We start from the raw sequence: 22,563 nt of genomic DNA, 5'->3' as shown, positions 1-22,563 counted from the left end.
AATTAGGGCCCACAGTTGCAAAGATTTTTGTAAATTCCTTTATTTATTTAAAATTATTCACAGTACCTTAGTCCTTTCTCTTTGGGCAGCACCGATTTGAAGTGGGTCATCCTTGATGTCGAAAGTCCTGAACTTCCTGGGGGACTCCTCCAGTGAGCTCTCGGTGCTGACGGTGCTCTGCACTCGTTTACCATCGTTCCATTTCACGTTGTACTTTCTGTCCATCTCCTTGAGCCTCTGAAGGGCCGCAGTCGCCTTCGAGTGCAACATTTTCTTCCCCTCTTGGTTTTTTTTTTCTTTTTCTGGAAATCTTTAAGTCATCCGCCGGGGGGGTACCCCTACGTTCTGACTGAACCTAACCAGCTTACACTTGCGAATTTTTCCCATTTGTCAGTCGAGTGGTGAAGTACTGCCGGAAATCGTTGCCAAGGGAACAAATTCGTATACAATGTGCTCCGATGTTATACAGGTTGCATGAATAAGTAGTCGCCTTATCTCTTTAGGTATTTGACATTTGAAAGAAAGCTGAGTAGTAATTGAATAATTAAAGAGTTTCTGTTTCGTCGAGGTATCTTAATTCTTAAAGGATTTTAGTAGCAGGGGGAATCTTTAAAATCATCAGGGCATCAGTTTCTTAAAATTGTCTTTATTTACTCAGGAAAAATACAATTATTAATAATGGATTAGGAGTGTGTTCGAGCTATGCGAACAAACAGATAGTTACATAATTTCTTAAATGCATTCCCGATAGGCAGTCCTCGTTATCTTGTAACAAGCGATAAGTATACGAAGGTTGGTCGTCAACGTGTAAATATGCAGCACGAAAAACGAATTAATTGAGGTTAAAATGCGAATAATGTAATCATATTTTAATTCAACGATTTGTTTTTAATTGAAATCAGGTAATACGTGAAGATTTATATTTGAAGACCTCTGCGGACGATGCCTGACCAATAAGCCTGATCCATCTGTCATATCGACGACGGATAAGACAATGGGACGCGTGACGCGAGGTTATGTGCTCGCGGCGTGACCGCAAGCGGCCACGGCGCGTCTAGCGGACGGTCGAGCGTGGTCGCTTTTCATTGGCCGACGAGTGTCGACCAATCGGTGTGCTCCATCTGTCTGCTACGGCGGCGGCTAACTCGGCAACCACGTCCGCTGTTCAAGGCATTATCGGCTAGTTCGCCTGTGAGTGAGCATCGTTGTCGTCGTCGTCGAGCGGACTTTCGTTGTCCCGGCGTCTGAAAATGCGGTCCTTCTGCTCGTTTTTGCTTCTGTTGGTGGTCACCCTCGCCGCCGCGGACGTCTACTTCGAGGAGAAATTCCCGGATGGTGAGTGTTCCGTTCGTTTTCGTACTCCGACCGATTCCCGTCCCGACTCGGAGGCCCCGTACGCCAGGGCGAACGGAGTCTAGAACGATCGCCGGTGTTTCTCTTCCGGTTTTCCTTAGAGAAACCACGCCCAGAAGTTCGGTCTCGATGAGAAACACGCGTCGTTTCACGGCGATGTGGTCGGAATCGAGTCGCGAAGGGATGGAGGTGTATTTCTCCTTGGTAACCACACGCCCTTGCCTCGATGCCGTTTACCAGTTAACGGGTAGTAGTACACGTAGATGCTCGCGTATTGGTGTTAAATGTCGCGGAAAGATCGCTTAAAATGGTACGTGCCAGATGGCTCGAAAGAACCAGCGGAAACGTGGCACGGTTCGGTCGACGACGTGGGGCCGTGCGAGCGTAAGGCCGGGCCCCCCGAGTTATGCCGACATGACGCGCAATCGATTGGTCGATCTGCGTTCAACGCTTCGAGAAACAACACTCGTGTCGCGAGGAAAACGTGTCACGCTGATGCGATTACATACCTGTCGCGTTCCCGATGCGATCTTCATATAAACCCGATTCACAACGCGAAATAACTAAATTTTTTATTCGGTAGTTTAAAAGTAAGTTTCGATCACGTAGATTCCTGGGAGGAGAATTGGGTGTACTCCGAGCATCCCGGAAAGGAGTTCGGAAAATTCGTTTTGAGTCATGGAAAATTCTGGAACGAACCAGAGAATGACAAAGGTAAGCATCTCGGACATAGAAATGTATGCATCTATTCTGAAATAGAAATTAATTTCTCCGTCTCTTGCGGTAGGTATTCAAACGTCTCAGGATGCTAGATTCTATGCGCTCAGCAGGAAATTCAAACCGTTCAGCAATAAGGATAAACCGCTGGTTGTACAGTTCTCTGTTAAACATGAACAGAACATCGATTGCGGAGGTGGATACGTGAAGGTATTCGACTGCTCGTTGGACCAGAAGGACATGCACGGAGAGTCTCCATATCAAATTATGTTCGGTAAGAATCTTGAATCACTCGGTTTAATTAATCCGAGCCTAGAGTCACCGGTCGCATCCTGTGATCGATTGGTGCTAGAGGATCTCGGAGAGTAATAGTCTTACTTATGCCCTGGGTATCGTAATTATACATCATTCAGGCACCAGTAAAGATACAATTATTTGAACAATTATCGAGTATCGTGTAAAAATAAATCGAAAGATCGGTGCTTCGTACTATCCCCTTTTTTCTCCTTCGAAATGCGTAGTTTAATACGCGTTTGGCAACGAGCCAAGAGAGATGATCATGCAATGTTTCTCCGCAGGACCTGATATTTGCGGACCCGGAATAAAGAAGGTCCACGTGATCTTCTCTTACAAAGGCAAGAATCTGTTGATCAATAAGGAAATTCGTTGCAAGGACGATATCTACACCCACTTGTACACTCTGATCGTGAAACCGGACAATACATACAAGGTAATTATAGAGATTTAACTATAAAATTGTGTATCGAGCCTAGAGTCACGTGTTCTCATTGATAAGCCGTGGGGAATAGGTGCTAGAGGATCTCGAAGAGCAATGATTATCTTGCTTAATGATATTGTAGATAAACGATACTGTTTATTTACGAAATTAGCAAAGAACGACACGTTTAACTTTAACTTTAAGGGGATAGACTCCGATATCTTATATTTTCGTATTGTTTGATCTGTTCAGGTTTTGATCGACAATGAGGAAGTTGAATCTGGTGAATTGGAAGCCGATTGGGATTTCCTTCCACCGAAGAAGATCAAAGATCCGAACCAGAGCAAACCACAAGACTGGGATGATAAGCCAACGATTCCTGATCCGGATGATAAGAAGCCGGACGACTGGGACAAACCTGAACACATTCCCGATCCAGAGGCCAGCAAGCCTGCAGACTGGGACGACGAAATGGATGGAGAATGGGAAGCACCCATGATCGACAATCCCGATTACAAAGTAAACTAATACATTCAAATCATTTAATTTATCTGCGTGATTGTACAAACATTTATTTGTTCAAAATGTTTGCTCACATACTACAACGAGTATATCGTGTCGTTTAGGGTGACTGGCAACCGAAACAGATCGACAATCCTAACTACAAGGGACCGTGGATTCACCCAGAGATCGATAACCCCGAGTACACTCCTGACCTAGAGTTGTACAAGAGGGACGAGATCTGTGCCATCGGTTTCGATCTGTGGCAAGTGAAGTCGGGCACGATTTTCGACAACATCCTGATCACCGACGACCCAGAGCTCGCTCGTAAAGTCGGCGAAGAAGTCTGGAAACCCACTCTCGTAAGCATCTTTCTATAATCGATGAACTTCGGCATTTGTACGATACTCGAATGATGTTAAAAGCGTTTCTGATTCGAATGAGCGATACGAAAGCTGGAATTCCTCGTTGCTGACGTTACATATTACAACTTGATCTGCCTGTCGAATGTAAAGCTGGATTTATGTGCGTTGCGTTTTCTGTTGCAGGAGGGAGAGAAGAAGATGAAGGAAGCTCAGGATGAGGCGGAACTGAAACAGAGAGAAAAGGAGAGCAAAGAAAACGAGGACAACAAGGATGACGACGAAGACGAGGACGCTGATGAGGAGGAGAACAACAACGTCCCTGATGCTGAGGTACGTGCAAAGGACAGATGATAAGTTCGTTTTAATCTTCGTTAGCATGATGAATTTATTTAGCTCCGATTTAAATTGACGATCTAATGGCTAGAATTCTTCGTTGCTGAGAACGAATATTAAAAACCTCGTCCTCTTTCTCGAATCTTAATAATGTTCTAATAAATTTTTCTATTTTTCAGGAGCACGACGAATTGTAAATAGCGTGTCGACAGACACGAATACAGACTGTATTCCAGGAGCTGTGTGGCCGCGCGACACCATAAAAAATTCGAAACAGAATAAAAAAGGAGATCCCTTGAATTAAAGTTTATCACCATACTAAAACGATCGGACAAAAGCTCATCTGCAAACAAAAGTAGTTTCGTTTCCTTTTTCTGAACGTGGCCTCGTCTCCGTAGCCTAAAACGTTTCACATAAAACCTAGTCTTCGTTCCACCGAACTGCCTGCAGCGACGAACGTCATGGGAATAAGAGAAAAATGAAAGTGCTCGAGCTGCGTACTGCCAAGAGGTACGCTTAAGATTCTAACGGAGAAGGAACCATAAATTTGTATACACGTACGAAGCGGTATATGAGTATGTATTATAGTAGAAGGTCCATCTTGCCCGCCCGTGTCCCTACCATGGCACAGCTCCACAAAAAGACTCTAAGTTGTTCCGTTTTTGTTTGTCAAGTGTTTTTATATACAATTGAAAGATAATATGAAGATGTAATTTAATGACACTATATTATATATATATATACATGTATAAATATATATATATTATTTCAATTTCCGTACAGTGTACGCGCGTATTAAAAGAAACAGCTCGCTCCAGTTTAAAATGTAAGAGTGATGATTGGATGTGTGCAGACATGACTGAATGATATATAAATATAAATACGATTGGTATGATTATGTATCAAATGCAAAACAAAGCTGAGTAACCGATGTAATAAAATAAATAAGACTTTTCTAGACGTGCTCAGGCCCGTTTACTCTCGTCTCCGGTTTCTTACTTTTTAATACATAGAAGATGTATAAAAGAGTTTTATTCGATTTCATAGTAGATCATTAATTTTTTCTGGTTCTTATTTCTTTTATTCAAATTAAAACTTTATCAAGTAATGAACAATTCCCTTTTGACCGACTCGTAACTGATTATGTAGTAAATTCGAGTCAGGGACAGATTAGATCTCTACGTGTTGCACATATTTAATTATTTAAGAGCGAAACATTTAAACATATAGCGAGTTAAAATTTTCGGTAGGGTTTATCGATCGATTCTTTTTACTGTGCATAGAAGTTCGCCTTAAGCTCGTGCGCAGCAGACGATCCGCCACTCCGTCGGCTAGACGATTTCGAGTAAAACGTGAGAGCTGTAGAAATTTTAAAACAATGTCGTCGGCTGGAAGGTCAATTTTGCAGCGCATCACCAGGTCCTTTAGGACCACCGCACCGACGAAAAGCGGCCACGATCCGGAAGGTTTCCCTGGCGCCGTGAGTAAAAAATTCGTTTTCTATTGCGTAATATCGAGATGTTAACTGCGGGATTCGTCTATACAATTTGTTAGGTTTCAATAAATAGATGTATAGTTTTATCAGTGGAAGCTTCAAACGATTAAATCGTTGAATATGTATTATTAGCGTCGTTTGTGTGACAAATCAATAGGTCTTAGAAGTGACGATATAGGTTAGGCTGAAATCGAACTTTATTTTTGCAGAACATCCCGTTGCCCCTTGGGAACAGGTACGTGATATTGTTCTCTTTCATCGCTTACTTTGGAAGTGGGATATCTGTACCTTTCCTCGTTCTTCGTTATCATTTGAAGAAGTGAAATGTGAGTCCTCTGACCATTGCTTCGTTTCTCGAGCCAGATTTATGCATACTATTTCTCATTAACTTTCATGTTTTTCAGGTATCGCAGTATTTACATTAGTATGTTAATTCTAATGCTGTTGCAAAGAATCTGACGTGTAATATAACCAGTTTGTAATAAAGGAAAGTTGAAATTCAATAAAATCACCGAATGAGGGTGTCACGACTTTGGTAGTTGCACAATTTAAAAAAATTCAACAGTCTGCTCAATACATTTTCTCAATCTGTTAAGTATGACACCAGAAAAATATGATTGCTAAATGAGTTGGCAATAAAAAATTTACCAGTCAGCGTGTAAGCAGTTTATGCTGATGCGACGATTCAGAAAATAATGTCACATGTAAGAATCTAATTTATTAAACCCATTTTACAAATGTTTAATGTATAATTTTAACGAAATAATATGAACAATACTCGGAAAGCTTGCGTACGCGTAAGTTTTCTTTAGACATAAAATCGCAAGTTTCGCAATGCGTATAAGCGTTGAAACGGATGAGGAAAGTGGAATGCGAGCTTGTGACAGCTACATAGTTAATTAAGAATAAAGACGACCCCTTCACCCGTTACGTAAATCGCATCTTGAATTTATGTAATACGCCGGTACATTTAAATCAGTTTAATTCAGCAGCGGCTGTTTCGATTATAATTTTACGAAATTCAACTCTGACCCCGCGTTTATCAATGATCGTTATCTAACGGGATCCAATTATCTTCGAGGGACACGTAACAATCGTAGAGTATAGTAGATGAGTAATGTGTTATCGCGGAAGCCGTCACGCCATGTAATTTACTCCGTACGGCTCTACACTGCGCGGAATAATTAAAATTTAACTGATGATTTCATACAAATAGTTTGACAACAAACTGCAGTTTCTGAGATCATTGTGTATAATAAGTATGAAAGATTGTTCGAAAGTCCGTTCAGTCGTGCTCGACGCGTCGAGCAGTTCGTATCAACGTAGTTTGAATTTTTAACCGTTCCTCGAAACGTACCAACGTCTGTTTCGCGAATCCTATTACGCGCTAATTAAATAACCGAAATATATATATATTTACATATGTATCGGTGTGCAATAAACAAATCGAGTGTGTCCGTGTCTCGTCAGTGTGTATGTGAGAACCAGCCTTGAAAGTTTCCGCTCGCCGCACCGGAGAGGAGGCCGCCGTTTCACCGTTCCCAGGCACGGTGTCATCATGAATTGACTGGACGCAAGTCGGGGCCACACTCCAACGAGAAACACGTGCTGCGTCGGTGCCGCGAGTTCGTCCGGTACGCGCGATCGATTCTAACCTGAAGTCAGCGTGTCCTTGTCAACGGGGCGTGCGGCCGGTGCCCCGATGAAGTGAGTCACACCTGGAGAAGAACGAGCTTCCGTTGCAGCTAGACGCGCACTTTCGATTCACCATGTATCAGAAATTAAGGACCGAGGTCGAGTACCTCACCGATCAACATCTAACCGGCTTCGAAAACTACAAGGTAACAAGCTGGTCTCGTCTCGAATTAGAATCGACTGTTTGTAAAGACGATCGTATTTAAGTAGCACGAAATGAAATTCATGAGTGATTCGTTAATTGTAATTACAGTACAGCTCGGTGGACACGAGTCCCCTCAGCGTGTACATCATGCATCCATTCTGGAACAAAGTGGTTCAAGTATGTTTCATTCTAAACTCGATTCTTCCCTGTAATCAATTCATTTCTCATTTGAATACTACGAATTTTTCAGTATTGTCCCAAATGGGTCGCACCGAACACGCTGACGTTCACCGGGTTCCTCTTTACCGTCTTCAATTTCACGATGTTTGCATTCTACGATTATTACTTTTACGCATCGAGCGATGACAAACCGCAATATCCGCCGATACCGAGGTGGGTCTTTGCCCTGGGAGCGTTCAACGTGTTCATGGCTTATACTCTCGGTAAATATGATTCCTACAATCATTCATTGTTTCGATTAAAAAGCGCAAGTTTCAGCTTTAATTTCCGCTGTTACAGACGGTATAGACGGGAAACAAGCGCGACGCACGCAAACATCTGGCCCGTTGGGCGAACTGTTCGATCATGGCTTAGACAGCTGGACAACGATGCTCATCAGCGTTTGTATGCTCTCCGTTTTCGGTAGAACCGATCACAGCGTGTCGCCATTGAGAATGTATTTCATCCTCTGGAACATCTTCGTCAATTTCTATTTAACGCATTGGGAGAAATATAATACCGGAGTACTATTTCTTCCTTGGGGATACGATTTATCCATGGTGGTAAGTTTATTATTATCGAAAAGCTTAATTGGTGTTTAGAGTTTCAAGGTAAAGTTTAACTTCTGTTTAATCTCCAGGGCACTATCATCGTGTTTATCATAACAAGTATAGGTGGGCACAGAACATGGAAATTCGATTTACCCGGCGGTATATCAATCGGACTGGCATTCGAAGCATTATTATATGTCACCGCAATTTTTACCAGTTTGCCTGTGGTCCTCTGGAATATATACAAGTAGGTTCAATTGAACTACGAGATTTACATTACTTCTAATCGTTCCTGTTCGATTAAACATAATTCCTGTTTGATTTTCAGATCGTACAGGGATAAGACTGGAAAGATGCGTACATTCCTAGATGCTATAAGACCTCTGCTGCCTCTGGCAGTGTTCTTCATGATCTCAACCATCTGGGTAACTCATTCGCCTAGCAATATAATCGAAAGGGATCCGAGGATAGTCTTCTTCATCGTTGGAACCATTTTCTCAAACATCTGTGTAAGTTTCATCGTTAAAACAATTTAAGAAATACGGGAAATGAATTTGTATTCGAAATTTCAGTGTCGCTTGATCGTCTCTCAAATGAGCAACACCAAATGCGACTTATTGTCGTGGATACTGCTACCTGTAGCGATCGCAGCACTTTTCTCCTTTATCTTGCCTAGCGTAGATCTGGTGTTCACCTATCTCGTCGCCATCGTAGCTCTGTTAGCGCATATTCATTACGGAACGTGCGTGGTAAGTGTTCTCTCGATCATCGTCTTAAATTTCTGACTTATCCGTTAGAACATGTATTAATTGAGTACATTTAATTGTTTCAGGTGCGTCAGATGTGCCGTCACTTCCGCATCCACACGTTCCGCATCAAAGATCGTGCCGATTGACTACTTGCCGACGATACATGTTAAAAACGAAGAGATTCGAACGATAGGTCGGAGTGTAGCTACGAACGAAGCGTGTACAGACGAAAGGAACTTCGTCGAGAGATCGGTAACGAATACTCGAAAGCGGATGAATGATCATTGATCGCATAGTTGGTTCAAGCGTGCGATCATCACGTAATCAACGAGAGAAAGAGACCGTACCTGTTTAATAATCTTAGTTTCGCCCCACGCCCCATCCCCCGTTCACAGAGGCTAAAACGATGTCGTTCATTGATACAAATCTCACGTTCGCTGTGATATAGTTACACGATGACCCGCAAGCTTCTTTCGCGCCTACATTTTTTATCCCACTGTGTTCTGTTCGTAAACTCTGACTAGGCATTAGACCGTTTTCTTTTTCGTTAAACGCGTGACCGGCCAACCGTCGCGCGGCGAATTCTTCGTTTTTAACATGTATTGTCTCGGAAGTAAATTAAATCCCGGGTTGCTCGGTGTTCTCTCGCGCTAACGGGTCACTCCTACTTTCACGTGGAAATCTCGTGAAGATTCGAAGATTTCTAACTCTTCTACAGATTACGAGTTTTCTTTTCTATCATGAAGTGGAGTGTTCGTAGCGCGTGTAAGCCTCGGGCAGACCGGGATTTAAAATTGAATGAGTAGAGGAGGAGGGGATGTAACATATGTGTGTACTTTTCATAAGATACGTGCAAGAGACATTATTTATTTTGCGTAAAGGATGCATGTCGTATGTTGATGGACTCCTTGGAACGAATCAATCGTTTCTTAATTACCATGCACGTAACGTGTCAAAGTCAATTGGATTAGTCAAAAGGAAACTTAGCGAGTACTCAAGAGGAATCTTCCTCATTACTAAATTCCCTGATGAAGAAATCAACGTGGGAAAGGTAACGTGAAACGAAACGAAGACAGGATTCGTGCAACCGTTGGTTCTCGCTTGTTATTTATCAACTTTTTTCAGTATCAGGTAGGAACGCGTGGATTATTTTTAGTTTGCGTTAGAAGGTCTGCAAATATTTTAATTGTAAATTAAGCAAGCAGCGAATCGTTTATGTATTGAAAAAAAATAGGAAAACATGCGAAGACAAAAAATGAATTGATAATTGATCTGATGTACTTATGAAAATAATATTTTGCATAAACGTTCGCTGTTTGTCGATCGGTAAAGCAAGGCACGATTTTCCCACGTTGTAAATGTGAAATAGCGCAATAAAACAATCTTCCCATTCGAAGATCGTTCACGCTTAGACTCAAGTCAATGTAGAGTATATCGATCAGTCTTTATTATTATATGTTCGAAAGAAGGAACAGCTGAAAATTTATTTTATTACTCGCGCATTTATCGTTACTAGTCCATTTTACGTTGAACGTGTGTAAGTTTTAGAGTAAACGAAACGTACGACGACCGGCGGTGTATTTTATAAAACTCGAGAGGGGTCCGTCGGTGAATTTCGACGGTGTTGAATACTCGCCGCAAACGAGTTCTTTTTGTAAACATTTAGCGTATGTACATACACATAGTCGAGGGAGAACGATGAATTACTGAGCGATCGTAGCAGAAATCTTGAACAGATGCAAATCAATTTTTTAAAAATTGCGGACGTAAATCGTTGAATAATTAATACATCGTCGATATGATAAATTAAATGCATAGCATTAAATGCAGGTAGCAACAGAGCTAAGTAATGACTCGTTTTAACTGTAGGGTAGGCATATGTATTCTATAATAACGTCGTTTAGTTATTTAAACCAGTTTCCTGTCCCTCATGTAATTAACTATTGGTTATTATATATAAGTTTGTACTATTGTTTATGATTTCAATTGTAATAATATGTACGTATATATACATATATATAATATTAATCCCGAACGTTTCTTTCTGCCAAAGATATTAAAGGCACGACATTGCAAGTTGTAATTTCGTTTACCCCAATGCATCGGTGATCCGAACGAACCACAAAAATCGATTGATTTCAGACACATTTTTATTCAATATGTTCATCGTATCGTAACAAAAGGTCAATTACAACGGGAGAAAATAATAATCTGATGTTCTATGTACAAAAATTTATTAGCACCGCATTATCTGCATTAGTGGTGCAGAGTATTTATGAATTCCTTTCTTATTTTTTCTCGTTCATCCGGCGGAGGGACGATGGGCATTACACCCTCGAGTCTCCGTTTGGATATCACAGACGACTAAAATATTATGAAAATATGATAAACGAGACATGATTGAAGGATCGTACGATGGAAATGCGAACGTGAACTCACCCAGAATCTTTTGCAAACCCTGTAATTCTCAAATTGAACTTCGCACAGCGTGTAATCGTACTGATTTCTCTCTAGGCATTGCGCACTTATAAGAGATTCCTAAAATTATAATTGTTTCTAAATTCCGTGATTAATAAACCAAAGCAAGACGTTCATTCGTTGATTTGAGGTTAGGCAATGCCGATAAAATGTAACGATACGAATTTATGTTTCGCATTGATTCTTTTGAATAGGTGGATAGTTTTTCGTGAAAGTGCAATTCATTTTGTTTAAATTCTTTTATTTCGTATAAATTAATTAAATTACATAACTTTAAGTAGGATGATATTGTTCATAAATTTGCAGTACCTTGTAACAAGGATTAATAAGTTCCTGATCCTGTTTCAGTTTCTTAGGCACATTCTTCGCTTGATCATTGCTCGCGATTGAAGTAGTCATTGCTTTCTTCGAAATTTCAAATTCAATTTTGTACTAAGCCATAGCCAAACCAAATTGTCGACTGAACTATTATTGGCGCCGTATTCGAGAGTCTTGAAATGGTTAATCATACTTAACTCGTTAAATATCGAAGTTACAAGAAAAAAAACTTTTATTTAAAGCATGCTGATGACATACGTGTATTTCGAGATAAAAAATTTTTTTTATTTTTCCGAGATTTTTCCAAAGCGGTACACCTTCAGATTTTGCGAGTTTTTCGTTTTTTGCCCATACCTCCTAAACCCTTGGAGATACAGGAAAAATGCATAGGACCTTTCTTGTAGAGGACGATGAGATCTACAATTTCCATCTAACAGTTCTTCGCTAGCATCATTATTTAACGAGTTATTGACGAAAAACGAAAATTACGCAAAATCTGAAGGAGTTGCTCGTGGCGCCATCTAGCGTTCATGGCTGCGAATCCGCTTTTCTCTCTGGTGCAGCAATATTGGAGCCAAGCACTTTCGCTTTTGACAAAAAATTTCGTTTTTCGTCAATAACTCCCGAACGGATGGACGTAGAGGGACGTATGTACGACCACTTTGTAGAGGACGACGAGACCGCGCCATCTAGCGTTCACGGCTGCGAACATGCTTGACTGCACTATGTACGGCAATATTTCTGCAATTTTAGTTTTTCCTCAATAACTCCCGAACGGATGGACGTAGAGGGACGTGTGTACGCTCATTTTGTAGGGGACGACGAGATCTACAATTTCTCTGCAAAAAGAATTCGCTAGTGCCAATAGTTAACGAATTATTGACGAAAAACGAAAAACAGTTTTTTGCAAATTACTTACTCGAGCATTGAAAAGATATAAAAATGTTATTCTCGGCTTCTAATGATTCGAATTGATTAAACTACTGCCCTTAGGGTATTCCTTGTATGTTTAACTTTAAGTTCAATCGCGGTTCATTAAAATCGCTTCGCTAGAAACCGAGATGCATAATAGCATCACTTTAAACTCCAGTATGATTCTATCTAATCTTAAAGATTAATCTAATCTAAGAAATAAGATTCTATCTTACAAAATTGTTACACTCTCTATTTCTAGCGTTCTGGTTTAGACATTCTGATTACGACGTTCATGATATTTCTCGAGCGTTCATCTTCAATTCCAATGTCCGGTCATTAAAATCGAAGAGGAATTTCACATTCCTTTACAAACTCACCTTCCCGACAAGTTCTACTCCCTCAGATTTAAAAGGCAATCACCATGCGCTTATCTGAAGGTGCATAATCATTTGGAAGTATTTTATTTCATTGTACATTGCTTCCAATTAGTCTTAATTGCATAGATGTCAGATTTTTGTATTCTGTAACTTGTTTAAAAGTGAAATAAAGATCTTGTTAAACATATACCTTATTATCTATTAATCACCTGTCCACTGCTTCTACAATGACCAACACCCATTCCTTAACGAGATCTGTGACTCGAAGTAATAGCCGTGATCACTATTAAATTAATTGGATAAGTACTTCAAATTCTGCGCTGCGGAATTCTTGGAATCGTGACGTCATCACTAGGAGTTAGTGCTACCTCCTATCACATTATATTCTCCTGATACAAAGTGAATTTTTCGACAAAAATTTTTTTCTTCGAGAATTCTTGGAAATGACGTCATCAACAGAAGTTAGTGCTACCTCCTATCACATTATATTCTCCTAATACAAAGTCCGATTTTAGACAAAAATTTGTCATTTCGAGAATTCTTGGAAATGACGTCATCAACAGGAGTTAGTGCTACCTCCTATCACATTATATTCTCCTGATACAAAGTCCAAATTCTGGCAAAAATTTTGTCGAAAAATTCACTTTGTATTAGGAGAATATGATAGCATAGGAGGTAGCACTAACTCCTATTGATGACGTCATAGCACACCTCCTATCACTTTATATTCTCCTGATACCAAGTTTAATTTTTCATCAAAAATTTTCTCCAAAATTGAACTTTGTATTAGGAGAATATAATGTGATAGGAGGTAGCACTAACTCCCGTTAATGACGTCATTTCCAAGAATTCACGAAATTAAAATTTTTCGTCTAAAATTTTACTTTGTATCAGGAGAATATAATGTGATAGGAGGTAGCACTAACTCCTGTTGATGACGTCATTTACAAGAATTCTCGAAATGACAAATTTTTGTCTAAAATCGGACTTTGTATTAGGAGAATATAATGTGATAGGAGGTAGCACTAACTCCTCGTGATGACGTCATTTCCAAGAATTCTCTGAGTTAAAAATTTTGATCGAAATTCAGACTTTGTATTAGGAGAACATAACAGTATAGGAGGTGGCACTAATTCATGGTGTGAGAATTATAAAAATTTCTTAAGTTTCGATTGCACTTTATTTTATACTTATACTAAGTGAAGATGACATGGAGAAGGTGTTGGATGTAGGTAGAGTTAAAGACAAGTAATGAGACGTTTAAATTCCATTTAAAGTATTTCTTTATTAATATACTGTAAGAAATATACAATAATTTGCAAAGAGGAATGCTTATGTACTACGTATAAATTTATTACTGACACTGATGCCGTAATAATTTCATAATTGACTGTCTTCATTATTTCTAGAGTCCTTGATTGAAAAATATCTGGAACAAGCAAAAAAAAAATGTTAAAATCATGTAAGACAATAATATAAAGAATAAGAGCGCAGGCAGAGTCGGGAGAGACCAGCCAGAGACGAGGGAGTAATCGTAAAATTACATTACATAAATATATTAATATATACTAAAGAGGTGATAGAAGTACTTGAAAAACATAGCGAAACAAGGCGTGGGAACTTGGAAAATGTGAAAAATTTTTACTGGTTAAAAGGGGCAGAAGGAAACGTAAGCTACGCAAACAGAATTGTATATCTATGAGGAAAGTTAAACAACCGATAGAATAATTCTAGGCTTTATTCGTGAAACCCCATTTCTGTTTCCAAGCAATAAATATATTTCACTTCCTTGCATACCGCCTTCATCCACTTTCTTTTAAATACATTCTCGTATGTATCGCGAAAAATATTCGTTTCCATTTTCTTCTGTCAATCCTGCAACGGTCCCTGCGCGGAACCGTGAAATCGTTTAAAATTAGAGAATCACATATTACATACTTTAAAACAAGCAATAATTTATTTTGTTCACGCTTCACGTTCTCCTCGTTCGAGCACACGTACAACTTAATTAATTCTAGAACACGAACGTCCAGTAAAGTCTGCAAACACCGGCTAAGCATTCTTATCGAACAGAACAAAACGTATTTTTATTCACTGTATGAAAACGCAGAGAAAACAATTCTAAGAAATGTTCATGACTGGAAACAATTCCGCAGATCATTTGTATTCTAGGATCAATAATTTTAATGATTGGCCACTCGCAAGGCTTGTTTCAATCTTTTCCAGAAAATTAAAAATTTATACAATCGCAATTACATTCCTGCTCATTCATCGAATGTATCAAAAGAAAAGGTGAGATGATCGTTAAAATAGTTTGGTCCACAGAGACAAATAAAATCTTGGGAAGAAGAGTGCGTGCGGAAATATTATCCACGCACGTGTGTGCTCGCTTTTTAAAGACTGAAAGAGACACGTGAATCGTACAATGATTTCCTTTTCTCGCCTCTAATGAAGCCACAAAAAAGAGAACGATAAATCCGCTATATAGTTAATTCTATTTAATTAAGTACAAAAACACTTTTTAGTACTTTCGCGTGTTCTACGATCCCTGTAGCGTTGAAGCATAAGGTAAAATACGCTAACGATTTCGTGATCATCGCACAAGAGGAGACGACTGCCTTCTTTCAACTTTAAATACACGATATGCTTTCGGCATGGGAGCGTGTTCGTTTTAAAATAAGAAAAACGAAACCTTAAGAGAATACATCGTCTTATACACTGCCGAACGAAAGATTGGAATCGTTTGAAAGAACGTGAAATTCATAGAACGTTGTGGTGTTTCTCTACTTCGACTAAAAGTGTAAACTAACGATTTTAAATCACGAATAAACTTACGAAGCTTGACGCGAGAGAGTGAATTTGGCGATGAATGGAACACGGATTCCAAATTTTTGGCTGGCAGGGTATCGTTCACCGTTTCAAATAAGTAAGTCATGGGAGGGAAGGGGGGCGGGGGTGAGGATGTGTTCTCGTTTATCTTCCTTTCATCTTTCCAATTTTTAAGCACCTTTCGTTAACGCTTAATCATTTGAAATTCTCTGTCGCGCTCGCAGGGTTTAAACCTAACGAAGGAATCATACTCGATTACTAATATTTACACAGAATTAATGCGATAATATGAGTGATATAGGAATTGAATATGTGAAACTACAGCCATTAATGATTAGAGCAAGTGGAAACTTAAGCCAGTGCGCGGTTTCCTTCTATTCATTCCTTTGATTGAACAATTGGCAGAATCGACACAACCCTTTTGCCACAGGAAATCATCACAAATTAATTTGGCTGTTTTAAAACCTATCAGCGTTAATCTTCCCGTTCGACCATTTTCTATCGTAGCAAAAAGGCTCCGGTTATAAGAACGAATCTTTGGGCTTCTCAACTGATCGAAAATTCCCTTTTATACGCGGGTACCGAGTACGCGCTCAACGCAGTCCGTCCCGCGAACGAGTCGCGCTTAAATACCTACGCCCTGTTATTTCATTTCTTGTTTGAATGTTTCGACGCGTTTCTTAGAACTCCGAGGAGATTGAAGTATCGAAAGCCGGAGAGCACATATATACGTGTAAACATCGCTTCCCGCTTTCGACACTTCGAAATTCCGCGAGCTGCCGCTTTAAGAACGGTATCCTGAGACGTCGGTTGATTCCTCATCGCGTGATCGCTTTAATCTGTGATGGAGATCTGAGCAAATCCTATTAACGCCTTGTCGTCCGGTACTTCGTTCGGCGCGTGACCAGAATTCTGGAATTAATCGTAAACGATCCCATCAAAACCTCTCCTTCATTCCTGAATTAAATTAAGAGAAACGGCCTGTGCCCTCTTCTTACCAGTGAAAATGTAACTGTCCGTAACTGGCCAGCACTGTCTATAAGTTTCTGCAAGTTTGCCGCAATCACGACGATGTCCTTGCCGTCGACCAATCCCGCGCCAACCAGCTCTGCTGCGATGCCCTCGGCGGAATCCACTCCGACGGCGAATTCGAATCGTATATCATTCAGCTCTCGTTTCTGGTTTCTGAAAAAGGATTTAACAAACCGATTTATTTTATTTCTAACAGGGAAGACTTTCTATTAGATTCAAAGGAAATTGGATTGGAAGGAGACATTGGTACATACTTTTCTTCTTCGAGGGTGAAATAAGTTTCGGGACTTCTGGAAGGACAAGGATACATGCACAATATATCAAGGAATATAAGAGAAGAATCATTTAAGAGGAAGCCTTTAAGAGGAAAAGTTTGGAATGATAATTACCGTAATCTGAGCACCAAGTTTATAGGAACGTTCTGTTCGTTAACCGGCACGGCCATGTGACTCCGCGCGGACTTCACTTGTCCAAAGAACTCCTCTTCCTGGTCCTCTTCGCTGCTAGACGCGTTCTCGATGGTATTAACCGGTAAAGCTTCTTTACCTTCGTCACCGCTCGACGCACTGCTGTCTTCCTCTTCAGAGGACCAGACCCACTCGCCCGTGACCGTTCTATGCAAACGACCGGACGTGCCTGGTTGTCTTTTCGAAGCCTGCGATCGAATAAATTAAGCAACTCTTATTGAACCGGGACGAAATTGATAAATTAAAGATAAATACCTTTTGCACCCGAGTCTCGAGGCTGGGTCCGCACGCTACCAAAGTCTGTTGTAAATATTTCTTATCCTTCGCTTTCTTGAAGAACGGATGTTTCAACAGCTCTGTTGCCGTTGGTCTGAAGAACGATAATATCCACTTTAATACAGAACACGTTAAGTATAATTTAAATCGTGTTACAATTACTTCGTCTAATCGCACCTTTTTGTCGGATCCTTTTGGAGGCAGTCGACGATCATCTTCCGGAATGTTTTGCCGTAGGCTTTGTACTGGTCTTTGTCGTCGGCGGCAGTATCCAAAGTCGGTGGATCATTCTGTAGCGTGAGCATGAGTACTTTCATCGGCGGGTACTTGTGATACGGCGCGGTGCCGCTGGCCATTTCGATGGCAGTGATCCCGAGCGACCAGATGTCCGCCTTGAAATCGTACCCATGGTCCTACAATGTGAACACGCATATCATAATTGATTTTACACCGCGAGCATTGAATCGGTATAGCCAATGGACAACAGAGCAGGTGGGGATCGAATCATGCCTCGAGCATCGCATGCGTTCGCGATTTCATTAATTCAACCAGAATAAAACTTGCCGTTACGCAATGTTAACATGCTGCGATTACTCTTTTAATAAAAGTAAAAATAACGAAACACGTTACGAAACGAAAACTGGTTTCCTCAAGGTTTTATATTTTTAGAAGCCGTGTGTCAGGGGAGAAAGACTGATATGTATAAGCGAGAATGCAGACAGACGCAGGCTAAGAAGTTGTAATGTTACTTTCCTCTCTCACCTGCTCCATGACCTCGGGTGCCATCCAGCAGGGTGTGCCGACGAACGTGTGTCTGACTTTCTGCCTGCTCAAGTCTCGGCCAGTCGCCAACCAGGCGCTGACGCCGAAATCAGCAATCTGCACAGTCCCATCTTCTCCTAGTAGGATATTACCGGCTTTTATGTCCCTAATATTATTTCATCGTTAAAATTTTTGTATACACGTTAACAATGAAACACCGGTCTCTCAATTATATTTGCTCATTTACAAGAAAAAAACATTCCATGAATCGAGAGACGAGCGTAGATTCGCTTTGTACTCTTTTAACAGAGTGGGCGAATTTGTACGAAATACAATTTCGAAGTGGATTTTAATTAAACTAAACGCGGTACCTGTGTATTTGTCCGTTACTGTGAAAGTATTCGAGGCCCTTGAGCACCTCTCGCAAGACCGTCGCTATTGTGGCTTCGTCGAAAACGCCGTGTTTACAATTTGTAGTTCTGGTCTTGTGTTTGATGATGTCAAGCAACGAGCCACCCTCCAGCAGCCTTAGAACCAGCCAGAGCTCCTCTTTCACCACGAACGAGGTGTAATACGTAACCACGTTCTCGTGGTTGCAAGAGGACATCGCCTGAATTTCTTTCTGTTAACAAATCACGGTTTTGTTTGAACGAAGAACAAAATTTATGTAACGATAATGCTAGTTACTTTTTTATTTCTCTTAAAGGCTTACCAGGAGCTCGTCCATGCTTGTGTTCCATTTTTCCAAATTTATTCTCTTGATCGCGCATTTCTCTTGCCGTGGAATGCAATACGCCGCGTGCACCACGGCTGTCGCGCCAACGCCTGTAAATATTCCACGAAATCTTCGGTAATAACTAAGTCCTACTTAAAAATGAATCACCGACGTCATGCGGTCGATTTTTGAGAGTGAAAAATAAGATTAGAGGAAGATTAGGCGTCGCTAGTATTTGAACAATGAACATTTGTTTGAATTGTAATGACGTAAGTTACACGTCACACAGCGTCACGTGGTCGGTGTTATGACGTGCATGCACTGACGCAGCACACGTATGTGTCACTCGGCTGGATTTTAATTCCACAATTCATCAAAGAAAATAATCGCTCCGACCGATACGAGGTGCGACTCGGTGTGAAAAATATCACAAGCTTTTTCGTGAGACGAAATACATGCAATTTCGTACGATCCGACAGCCTTGTAGCGACGTAATTATTCGTATTTTATGTAACGCATGATAGGAATCGAACAGGGCTCGGGCTTGTCAACGAGTTTTATGCAAAATCATCTTGCCTCGATGTTAACAGAAAACTTAATGTTACGCTAAAACACGAAGTCACAAGTTACAGCGATCGATTCCGTATCACAATTGATTAAAAAAATAAAACGCGACGCGTTCTAACGAGATTTCCGATGGTATCGCACGAAATCGTTCGGATCTCGCGTTAACTAGGTTAGAACTTATCGGACACCGGTATACGTGCCACGGTGAGTGGGAGCGAGATGGCGAGTTCTGGCCGCGTGCGCGAGAGAGACAGCGGCGTAAACGCGGACAGGGACAATGCGTCAATCGTAGATCGGGATCGCGATGCACCGATTGAATACGCGTTGAATAAAGACTGATCTCTTCGACTTGTAAGAGGTAATGTGTAAAAGAAGTAGATGTCGAGCTGGTGGACGGTGACCCGGTGCGAGGGGCACGCGTCGAGACAGGAGGATCCCGCGGGACGCGCGAGTTTCGCCGAGTCCCCGGCGAGGAAGCGATCGTCCGGTCGGCGTGGATACTCACCGATAACCTCCTTGAGCTCGTAGTCGTCTTTCGTGTTCGGCCAGCCCTGCACGACCGTCGTGGAGCTCGAGGACGCCATTTTGTTCGCCAGTGCCGAGCTAAGCCGCGCGTGCTTGCTGGTACCCCGGGCACTTCGTGCCAGCTGCAACACGCTGTTCTTGGACCGCGCGCTGCCGTTCCCGTTGCCGTTGCCGACGGCTGTTTTTGTACTGGGTGGCTCACGTGGACCGCGAGGGTCGGCGCCTGCGCCGCTGCCGCCGCGGTGATGATTTGCGGGTGCGCTCTTCGGTGGCGTCTGGGCCCTGAACGATTTCTGACGGAAAATACCCGGGGAACAAGACGGCAACACGTCCGGAGAAATTTTCCTGCCAACACAATTTCTTTCCTTAGTCTTCGTCAAAACGATTTAACTCTTTTTAATAAAATACAATATGTTAAATATTAAGTTCATTGAATAGTAGAGAAAAATTGAAACAGCTAAGTTATTTCAAGTTTCGGTTCAGTTATGAGTAAAGATATCAGGCACAAATATTGACGTTCTTAAGAATCTTCATAAACCCACTCTTCTTAAAACGACATTATTTATAACTGCTTATAATTCATTGCGTTAAGCCAGGCTTTGAAAAGAAGAAATGCAACGGAATAGAAGTAAGGAGAGCGCGTGAGTCGGTTCATTAAATCTAAATTGCAGGCGATCTTTTCAAAATAAATGCGTCGACGGCAATCCAGCGAGCCCCAATCCGATTCATTAAGCCGACTGGACCTTCTACGAGAAATAAACCAGTCGTATAATAAATTCTAATTCGGGTCAATTTAAAACTACGAAACTTTCTCGTCGCGTACGATGAGAATTTTTAATAAATAAGTTTATAAACATTTATGAGGACACTCCCTGAAGCGTTTTTATATTAATAAGGAAACTTTTAAGTGGAAATCAATGAATCAATAAATATATTGTGCTTATTATATGAATTAATGAAAAAGCGAGGGTCTGTCGTTTGTTTTACTTACAATTATTGAACTGCAGGATTACTGTTTATCCGACATAAGCAGTGCAGTCTGGTGCGCGGCACATTTCGCTACTGTCGAACGCGACGCGACGGTACATATGAAATGTTGATTTTTTTTTTTCAGACAAAGAGAACAGAGCAAGAGGGAAAGAGAGACCGTCGCGTGATACGTGACCGCGATATTAAGGTTAATCCTGGCCCGTCTGTCCAAGTCGAATCCCACCATAAACTCTGGCAACGGCACACGCTCGTCGCGATTAGTACCTAATTGAAGTGCTTTCATCGTTGGTTCGCGCCGCGCGCTTACAGAGAAGTTTCAAAGCCAGAGGGAGAGAGTGGCTAATCGTTACGAAGCTGAGGCTGATTAAAACCAAGAGAAATGACTCCATAAATTAATTTCTGTTATGCGAATAAGAAATAAATCTAACTGATGCAATAGGCACCCTCGGTTTTCAATTTTTAACTCACTGTTTCAGAATATTTTATCTATAACATGAAATAAGGCGAAATCGTACGCGATCTTTCAGCTCATTATTGATTCGGAAAACGGACATCCCCGTAGAATTAATTGAGCACCGATAACACAGTCGCACGTTATCGATATCTGTCAATCGCGATTAAACGAATTCAATTGAAACAGACTTATTGAATTTCTGCTGTTTGCAAAAGGATCTAGCCACGGGCCTTTACCAATGACAGATGAGTAAATCCTGTGCGGGATAGATATAAAACAGCTAAACCAAAACGAACGGTAGTAGTGAAGCCATTCACGTCTTTCTATAAACGTGCTTCTTGCGAGAGAGGGAAATTCGTGACGCTATGCATCGAGCAACGTACCTCGCGTTGGTGAGTATCCTCGAATCTCCTAAAGAACTCCACGGACAGAGATCGTAGAGACGACCGTGAAAATATTTCTGATCGAAATTCAAAGAAATACGTGACCGAAACGAGATGTCTGCTCGTTTCAGAAATGTTTGCACGCGACGACCGTGTCGTAGGTACCGCGGCGACCGACTGGCTTTAAACATCTTAATTATCGCCGATGCACTGGTACGTCATTAAGAAAACTTCGGTTGTTTACCAGCCAGCTATTAGTACGTCTACGGCGTGTGTGTGTGCCTCGTCAGGTCGCAGTAACTCGTTTAGGATGTTAAACGCGCGCGCGTTAATTTGCAACGTAAATTGCGATTAAATATAGCGCCCCCGCGTCTAAATTTATCGTTTCACATGCTGCTGACAAACGGTGATAAGAAAATTAGGATTAGGGCAAAACGAGATACTTCAGTCTAAACAGGATTTACTTCAATTTCAATTAGAAAACCAATGTGTTTCTTTGAACTCCGCCAAAATTTAATGAGAGACACGTGGCCGCCTGCGTGTGCATGCAAGCTCAGTCAAGGTTGTATGAGCCATAAGATAAAAAGTTGAAGAAATGTAATGAAAAACTGTGTCCAATATTTGAGGCAATGAA

General features: G+C 41.1%; 6 protein-coding genes across 12 annotated transcripts in view; 3 read left to right on the top strand and 3 right to left on the bottom strand.

Annotated features, from left to right (window-relative positions):
* Positions 1–449, bottom strand: part of LOC108625995 (serine-rich adhesin for platelets) — a 5,248-nt gene extending 4,799 nt beyond the window's left edge. Inside the window, exon 1 of the mRNA XM_018026387.2 lies at positions 67–449. Coding sequence (XP_017881876.1) covers positions 67–270 — 204 coding nt within the window. The 5' untranslated portion in view covers positions 271–449. The remainder of the gene's footprint in view (positions 1–66) is intronic.
* A 616-nt stretch (positions 450–1,065) lies between these two features.
* On the top strand, positions 1,066–4,951 carry Calr (calreticulin). Its single transcript, XM_018026394.2, has 8 exons — positions 1,066–1,335; positions 1,963–2,067; positions 2,141–2,344; positions 2,649–2,800; positions 3,041–3,307; positions 3,415–3,651; positions 3,838–3,984; positions 4,167–4,951. The coding sequence occupies exons 1-8, from the start codon at positions 1,251–1,253 to the stop codon at positions 4,182–4,184; spliced, it is 1,215 nt and encodes a 404-aa protein (XP_017881883.1). The 5' UTR covers positions 1,066–1,250; the 3' UTR covers positions 4,185–4,951.
* A 935-nt stretch (positions 4,952–5,886) lies between these two features.
* Positions 5,887–10,917, top strand: LOC108626001 (ethanolaminephosphotransferase 1). Its single transcript, XM_018026395.2, has 8 exons — positions 5,887–7,323; positions 7,431–7,499; positions 7,573–7,765; positions 7,842–8,104; positions 8,182–8,339; positions 8,421–8,601; positions 8,665–8,841; positions 8,925–10,917. Exons 1-8 carry the CDS (start codon positions 7,252–7,254, stop codon positions 8,985–8,987), a joined length of 1,176 nt encoding a protein of 391 aa, XP_017881884.1. The 5' UTR covers positions 5,887–7,251; the 3' UTR covers positions 8,988–10,917.
* A 56-nt stretch (positions 10,918–10,973) lies between these two features.
* On the bottom strand, positions 10,974–11,911 carry LOC108625998 (coiled-coil-helix-coiled-coil-helix domain-containing protein 7). 2 transcript variants are annotated; one of them, XM_026814426.1, is made up of 4 exons: positions 11,896–11,911; positions 11,629–11,810; positions 11,281–11,379; positions 10,974–11,205 (listed from the first exon to the last, which is right to left on the bottom strand). In XM_026814426.1, exons 2-4 carry the CDS (start codon positions 11,716–11,718, stop codon positions 11,098–11,100), a joined length of 297 nt encoding a protein of 98 aa, XP_026670227.1. In that variant the 5' UTR covers positions 11,719–11,810; positions 11,896–11,911; the 3' UTR covers positions 10,974–11,097. The 2 variants fall into 2 exon arrangements, with proteins under 2 accessions (XP_026670227.1, XP_017881881.1); XM_018026392.2 differs by having other exon boundaries at positions 11,629–11,910.
* A 2,738-nt stretch (positions 11,912–14,649) lies between these two features.
* LOC108626006 (serine/threonine-protein kinase OSR1) overlaps positions 14,650–22,563 on the bottom strand; it is a 14,726-nt gene continuing 6,812 nt past the window's right edge. For 5 of the 6 annotated variants that reach the window (XM_018026402.2, XM_018026401.2, XM_018026398.2 and 2 more), the window contains 9 exons: positions 20,083–20,447; positions 19,008–19,120; positions 18,667–18,917; positions 18,287–18,461; positions 17,711–17,946; positions 17,513–17,627; positions 17,180–17,445; positions 16,757–16,943; positions 14,650–16,670 (listed from right to left, as the gene is read on the bottom strand). In XM_018026402.2, coding sequence (XP_017881891.1) covers positions 16,593–16,670; positions 16,757–16,943; positions 17,180–17,445; positions 17,513–17,627; positions 17,711–17,946; positions 18,287–18,461; positions 18,667–18,917; positions 19,008–19,120; positions 20,083–20,447 — 1,786 coding nt within the window. In that variant the 3' untranslated portion in view covers positions 14,650–16,592. The remainder of the gene's footprint in view (positions 16,671–16,756; positions 16,944–17,179; positions 17,446–17,512; positions 17,628–17,710; positions 17,947–18,286; positions 18,462–18,666; positions 18,918–19,007; positions 19,121–20,082; positions 20,448–22,563) is intronic. The other variant, XM_018026399.2, reaches the window with a different exon arrangement.
* LOC108625994 (uncharacterized) overlaps positions 20,871–22,563 on the top strand; it is an 8,212-nt gene continuing 6,519 nt past the window's right edge. The window contains exons 1-2 of the mRNA XM_026814423.1: positions 20,871–21,144; positions 21,217–21,938. Of these exons, the coding sequence (XP_026670224.1) occupies positions 21,912–21,938 (27 nt within the window). The 5' untranslated portion in view covers positions 20,871–21,144; positions 21,217–21,911. The remainder of the gene's footprint in view (positions 21,145–21,216; positions 21,939–22,563) is intronic.

This window comes from Ceratina calcarata, unplaced genomic scaffold (genome assembly GCF_001652005.2).
Source record: "Ceratina calcarata isolate Rehan_Ccalc_2016 unplaced genomic scaffold, ASM165200v1 scaffold388.2, whole genome shotgun sequence".
NCBI lineage: Eukaryota > Metazoa > Arthropoda > Insecta > Hymenoptera > Apidae > Ceratina > Ceratina calcarata.
Note: the sequence above shows the minus strand (reverse complement) of the source record. Positions and strands in the feature narration are given on the sequence as shown.

What these genes read in the sequence shown, in the direction of transcription:
- Calr (XM_018026394.2), top strand. Translation starts at nt 1,251, where the DNA reads ATGCGGTCCTTCTGCTCGTTTTTGCTTCTGTTGGTGGTCACCCTCGCC. An exon ending in TCCATATCAAATTATGTTCG is followed by an intron (nt 2,345 to 2,648) that starts GTAAGAATCTTG and finishes GTTTCTCCGCAG; the next exon opens with GACCTGATATTTGCGGACCC. An exon ending in AAGTCTGGAAACCCACTCTC is followed by an intron (nt 3,652 to 3,837) that starts GTAAGCATCTTT and finishes TTTCTGTTGCAG; the next exon opens with GAGGGAGAGAAGAAGATGAA.
- LOC108625998 (XM_026814426.1), bottom strand. Translation starts at nt 11,718, where the DNA reads ATGACTACTTCAATCGCGAGCAATGATCAAGCGAAGAATGTGCCTAAG. An exon ending in TTATTAATCCTTGTTACAAG is followed by an intron (nt 11,380 to 11,628) that starts GTACTGCAAATT and finishes TTATAATTTTAG; the next exon opens with GAATCTCTTATAAGTGCGCA. An exon ending in GGGTTTGCAAAAGATTCTGG is followed by an intron (nt 11,206 to 11,280) that starts GTGAGTTCACGT and finishes ATAATATTTTAG; the next exon opens with TCGTCTGTGATATCCAAACG.
- LOC108626001 (XM_018026395.2), top strand. Translation starts at nt 7,252, where the DNA reads ATGTATCAGAAATTAAGGACCGAGGTCGAGTACCTCACCGATCAACAT. An exon ending in GTCCTCTGGAATATATACAA is followed by an intron (nt 8,340 to 8,420) that starts GTAGGTTCAATT and finishes TTTGATTTTCAG; the next exon opens with ATCGTACAGGGATAAGACTG. An exon ending in TTCATTACGGAACGTGCGTG is followed by an intron (nt 8,842 to 8,924) that starts GTAAGTGTTCTC and finishes TAATTGTTTCAG; the next exon opens with GTGCGTCAGATGTGCCGTCA.